Source organism: Populus nigra, chromosome 19 (genome assembly GCF_951802175.1).
Source record: "Populus nigra chromosome 19, ddPopNigr1.1, whole genome shotgun sequence".
Lineage (NCBI taxonomy): Eukaryota > Viridiplantae > Streptophyta > Magnoliopsida > Malpighiales > Salicaceae > Populus > Populus nigra.
The window spans coordinates 7,261,356-7,267,318 of NC_084870.1; the positions used below are offsets into that span (position 1 = coordinate 7,261,356).

At 33.1% G+C, this 5,963-nt stretch overlaps 1 protein-coding gene and 1 long non-coding RNA gene across 2 annotated transcripts; one reads left to right on the forward strand and one right to left on the reverse strand.

Annotated features, from left to right (window-relative positions):
• Positions 1-491: 491 nt before the first annotated feature.
• Positions 492-1,531, forward strand: LOC133679242 (uncharacterized). Its single transcript, XR_009836138.1, has 2 exons — positions 492-1,054; positions 1,140-1,531. It is a non-coding gene; the product is annotated as an uncharacterized LOC133679242 (long non-coding RNA).
• A 1,249-nt stretch (positions 1,532-2,780) lies between these two features.
• Positions 2,781-4,976, reverse strand: LOC133679188 (cytochrome P450 705A5-like). Its single transcript, XM_062101711.1, has 2 exons — positions 3,949-4,976; positions 2,781-3,731 (listed from the first exon to the last, which is right to left on the reverse strand). The coding sequence occupies exons 1-2, from the start codon at positions 4,855-4,857 to the stop codon at positions 3,102-3,104; spliced, it is 1,539 nt and encodes a 512-aa protein (XP_061957695.1). The 5' UTR covers positions 4,858-4,976; the 3' UTR covers positions 2,781-3,101.
• Between the last annotated feature and the right edge of the window lie 987 nt (positions 4,977-5,963).

A 5,963-nucleotide genomic window follows, 5' to 3' on the forward strand; every position in this document is an offset into this window, starting at 1 on the left:
TTGTTAAAACTTGACTTCATCAGTTTCTTAGATGACAGTAGGGATTTTAATTAGCTTTTCTAAACAATTTATGTGTTCGAAGTAAAGTACTCTGCATCAAACGTTATAATCTTTAGACATCAAGTTGGCTAAACACCCATGAACGTTATCTTACTACGTATCTCTTCATAATTAAACTAATTTCAAGTTCGGATAAAAATCAAAGATAAAAGATTAGGTTTTGAGTAAAGTATGAATTCTGTTTAATTTAAACCCGACCCAAAATAAAACAATAATCTTAAACTTTAATATATAAAAAATTTAGGTTCTTGCAAACATATCACTTCATACTCTCTCCACTCTAGCCGCTTCTGTCATTGTCATTTTGCTGTCTCTTGCAGGAGGAACAATTTTCCCAAATGCCTTCTGAGCGCAGACCTACATGGCGCTGCTATTCTAGGCCATACTCTCTTCTATAGTGTCTTCTCAGTAGTGTTTCCATGGAACTTTTAAAGGCTTTTATTATCTGTGAGGATTGCAAGTTCAGTACTCCTGCCTATTTCAACTGTTTGAAACAGTCCGCTATCCTAATTTTTCTGATTTTGGCAGTTTCTCTGACTGAAAGATAAAATCATTCACTGGAGTTAGTGGCATTGTGATCGGTGAAGCAGTAGAAACATTCACTGCTAAAAAAATATTGCTATTAGCATTGGATTTTAGCAACTACGTAATTCGGCTGTTGAATCAATATCGGAATATTTATATATGATTGAAGGATTTAGTAATGGAAAATCTTTTGCTGCGAAACAATAAATTATCCAAGGAAGGATACGATTTTTCATTGTTGATGTGTCAACATCAAATCAGCAACGGAAAAATTAAAATATTTATTTCTTAAATTCCCCTTCTCTCACTAGTCTCTTCCCGCTTCTCTAGAAATTCAAAATTCAAAAACTTTTGATTTGTCTTTTTTTTTTTTTCATTTAACCTTGATAAAGCTGTTATCGCAAGCAAGATTGTTGATGAATATGGGTCTCCTCTCAGAAAAGCACTTGAGTTCCTGAAACAGTCACAGGTGCATTCCTAAGTCCGAAAGAAATCATATTTGGTGGCATCGTACTCTTTAGCTGTTTTGACATGGCTTCCCATTCCTTGTTCAGACTCAGGAGCATGCATCGTCTCATTTCCAGAGAAGCATGGACTCTCTCCATCAAAGATCATGGTTGGGAAGTCTCGGATTGCACAGCTGAAGATCTAAGGGTAAACAAGTTCAATTTCTCTTTGTCGGAGTAATTAATGCCGTAAAGATTAGGTTTGTGAGGAAGAAAATCCTGGCTTTGCTTATACTTTCACAAATGCAGACAGAAATTGTTTTAGATTCTGTAGGTTTAAATTATGGATATTTTTAGAATTCTAAAAGTTGAATCAAAATCCTCTGGTTTGGGGTGGACGTGTCCAAATTTCTCACATTGAGTATGAACTACTTTTACAATCTCAATGGTATTGACGCCTTCAAGATTTTTCAATGCAAACATGATATTCCATGTGCCAACTGTTGCAATGTACAAATTTCATGGAAAATGTTTTGTCGGTGAATTTACAGGATGAAACAAAGAAAGAAAAAATGGCAGAAATCATCCACCAAGATGTTAAAATTAATTTTGAAATTTTTACTCAAAATGTTTTTTAATTCTTCTAACTATATGCATGCAACTATTAAATATATATTTATCTTTTAAATTTTTTGAATTATCCTTATAAATATATATTTGAAGTATTACAAGTCTAAGTCGAAATCCACTAGACTTCCTCTCTTAGTTGAGTAATATTTATATGAATGAGATTTATTTTTCTTCATGCTTCTCATATTTTTATTTTTATTTTTATCCTTTAAATATTTTTATATGGTATTAAAGCTAGTTCGATTTAATAAGCTTTTAAATAGACTAAAGAGTGTGAAATCTTAAAATAGAGTGCATGGACAAGTAACGTTCAAAAAAAATAAAGGTGCAAGATGATAATTCTCAACAAGAGAATTGAAACCTTGTATCAAAAAAAAAAATTTAAAAAAAAAACCTCAGTTCAAGTTTAAAACTTCTTACATAAAAGATGAGATATAGTTCAAGAAAGACCACAAATGAAGAAGAAAAGAGAGAACTCTTCCTATAAAACAAGAGAAATCGCGAAAAAGCCATGAAAAGAAGAAGGCAGTAGCATGAAGAAATGGAATGGGGTCACTTGAAAAGCTAAATATTAAAAAAAAAAAATTTAACTAGAGAATTACAGCAACAACTATAAGTGGATAAAAATAGCTAGGAGTAGTGATGTTCAGACAAACATTAATTAAAGAAAAGCAAATTAAAAAAATGACAATGAAATGTCATTATCTAACCATGATAAAAGGAGTGGCTAAGACAAAGATGCAAAAGAGATCTTTTTAAGATGAAAATAGAGGTTAATTCCAAGAAATAAATTATGGATGCAATATGAAAAAAAAATGAAAGAAGATATTGAAAATTGTCTAAGAGGATACTCCATCGCATTTTAAATTTCAAGAATTGTTACCTTTCAAAATTAAGGAGGAGTGTTGGAATTAATTTTAAAGTTTTTTATTCAAAATATCTTTTAGTTTTTTTAGGTATATGCATGTAATTATTAAAAATATATTTGTATTTGGAGTATTGTAAGTCAAAGTTCAAATCTAAGAAAATAATATTTATTTTTCATAATGCTTCTCATGTTCCCATTTTCACTTTTCTCCTTCAAATGTTTCTAACACAAGGTACCAACTACTCATTAACTGGATCAACATGTCAATACTATTATTCTCTAGTTATATTTGAAGTATTTACATTATTTAACAAAAGTATAGACTCTGTAAAAGATCTAAACATGATCACATGATCTTATAAAGCAAGGGAAAGAGGACAGGTCTCGAATTTGCTTCCTGTGCAAACAACTTAATTGAAAACCTAGAAAACAAAAAAAAAAGATACCAGAACCACTGCTTGGCATAGACAAGGGTGGTGATTTGTATGGAGAGTGGATCCTTAGAATTAAGCAAAAAACCAATATAGCTAGGAAGAAAAAATGCAAAAATTGAGTGATTCTTCTCTGAGGATTTAAGCAGAAAACAGGTTGCGGTGGAGAACAGGGTTGGACAAGAATGGTTTATCCAAGCTCATAGTCACACCAGCTTTAGTGTCCATGTTAACTTTTGATCCATCTGGGCCATCTCCACCAACAACCTTCCAATCAAAACATTGAACCATAGCTGTAACACTACCATTGATCAAACTTGAGGACATGTTGGTCCCAGGGCACATTCTCCTTCCCCCGCCAAAAGGGACGTAAACCTGTAGGTTTTGGCCCTCAGTGTTTTCTTCTTCTTTCAAGAACCTCTCTGGAATGAAATCATTTGGGTTGTCCCATATCTTTGGATCCCTCATGATAGAGTATGCGTTCATTATCATTGTGATTCCTTTGGGTATATCATATCCTGCAAGTTTGCAGTCTTCACGGCATACTCTATCGAATAAAGGCACTGGTGGATGTAGTCTCATTGCTTCCTTCACGCACGCTTGGAAATAAGGCAGGTTTGGGATATCTGCTTCGTCCACAAGTCTCTCTGTCCCAACAACTGAATCTATCTCCTCTCTCAGCTTCTTGAACGCTGCAGGATGGTTGACAAGCTCCCCTAAAATCCATAGTATGGCATCTGCTGTGGTACTGGTACCTCCAGTGAAGAGATCCTGAGAGAAAACAAATTTTTAAGAGACTTCTTTTTTATTTTTTGAAGAAAGAAAATAGCAATTTCATTAAAAGGCATATACATCACAATTTTCATATAGATCCAGGGTTTTAAGAGATTATTTAAGACAATTACGTCTTGACTATTCATTCTAAAGTATAATTACAAGAAGGAGAGATTAATTAATGAAGAAGGGAAAGGGATGAGAAAGTAATTACCAGAAAGAAAGTCTTCATTTGCTTCCTGGTTATCCTCATTTCAGCATTTTTATCATGATACACCTCCAGAAGAATATCCATCAGGTCTTTATTCTCCATGTGAGGACCTTCTCTCTTTGCTTTCTCCTCATGCTCTACCATGACTTTTTCAAACAATTCATCATACCTTCTAGGCACGTCAGCAATTTTCTTTCTCAAGAACCAGATACCTATCCTTTTCAAGGGACCGAACAAGTTACATACAGCAAGCTTTGCAGCCAGATCAAAGGATTCACTCACCAGCTCTCTACACTTATCAGCCTGATTATCTTCCCCTGAACACCTAGCACTCATAATCATCCTGCAAGTACTATTGTTTGCTAGTGTTAATACCTCGGCACTCAAATCTGCACCCTCATTTTTTTGACCCATCTCCAACATTTTACTCAAAAACCTCACAACTTCTTCGCGTCGAACATTCTTTAACTTCTTCATCTGGCTGGTCCCCAACAATTCTGTCATGCAAATTTTCTTCATGAATTTCCAGTAATCCCCATATGGGGCATTGAAAAAGCTTGTTGAGCTTCCAAATAGTAAATTATCCTCAAAGGGGGATTTTATTCTAGAGGCAAAATGGACATCTTGTGCTCTGAAGATTTCTGTAGCCACCGGAGCTGATGAGACAAGAACAGCAGGATATGTGACCAAACGGAGATAGAGGAGAGGGCCATATTTATTGTTGAGAGCATGGAATCCTTTGTATGCTACAGGGGTTAGTAAATGGAGGTGGCCGATCAAAGGAAGTGTGGGTGGGCTTGGAGGCGGGCAATAGCCGGCAGGTTTCTTGCCGGTTCTCTTGAAGATGTATTGAAGGAAGATTGTGATAAACCAGAGGACAAAGAAGGCAAGAAAATATTGAATGACAGTCATGTTGGCTATTTGGCTTAGAGAAAGCTAGCTAACATTCAATGGGTGAAATTATGTTTTGAACTGAATCCTCCTGCATTTATAACTTTATCTCTCAGTATCTTTCATTGCAAGGGTTGAATCATGTATGTTCTCATGATTTTTTTATATAAAAAAATAGGAGTCATCAATATTGATTAGTTGAAATTTTGTTTGAATAAGTAGGAGCTTTGTATTGGTCAATGCCTACTTTCCATGGATCTATAAAGGATGAGTTTTTGAAAAAATAAATAATTTTCTTTTTTTATTCAGTTTAAAGTTTTATCTTTTGTTTTTACTTTTTTTATTATGTATTATTGGATTTTTCTATTTTTTATTTAAAAATAATATTTTCAATATTATTAGACTTCTCTAGTTTCCTTATTTAAAAGAAATAGCCTTTTTTTCTTATCCAATATTATTAGGATTTGTTATTCTTTTTATAAAAAAAATGTTGTAGTAATAATCTCTTAAGTAAGGAAAGTTGGATAAAATAAAAAATTAAATATTTTAAAAATCTTCTCATGGTTAAAGTTTCATGATCTTCAAGATTTTTTAGTCATTTCCTTATTGTCATTCTCAATTCAAATATATATTTTTTTCGAATAGTGAAATTGATAAAAATACACTCCATACGTACGTACATACATAAATAATGCACAAGTAGTTGACTACATTGAAAAAGTCAACGATGGAAATGTCCTGTGAAAATTGTCAAATCTGAACACAGAATTTGGCTTTGAACCTTGCGGTTCAATCAAGAGGTGATTGATATTATTCTCGGTTAGTTATAATAATAAAAAAGAAAGAAAAAGCTCAATATAATTCCTCTCTGAATACCTAAAATTCGGGTCCGACATTTTATGCAAATCTTTTAGTAGCAAAGAAGATTTCAAGTCAAAAAAACCCGGTCCAATTCCATTGCTTTGCAAGTAATAATTAAAGAAATTATTAAGCACAGAAAAACCAAGTTATTCAAGGTGGATAACTATATATTATATGCTTTAAATTTTACAGTAAAGTATATTTTTTAACCAATTTTCGTGTATCAAAAACTTAACCCGTCTCCTTAGTTTAATAGTAGTAAAAAA

What these genes read in the sequence shown, in the direction of transcription:
- LOC133679188 (XM_062101711.1), bottom strand. Translation starts at nt 4,857, where the DNA reads ATGACTGTCATTCAATATTTTCTTGCCTTCTTTGTCCTCTGGTTTATC. An exon ending in AAATGAAGACTTTCTTTCTG is followed by an intron (nt 3,732 to 3,948) that starts GTAATTACTTTC and finishes GTTTTCTCTCAG; the next exon opens with GATCTCTTCACTGGAGGTAC.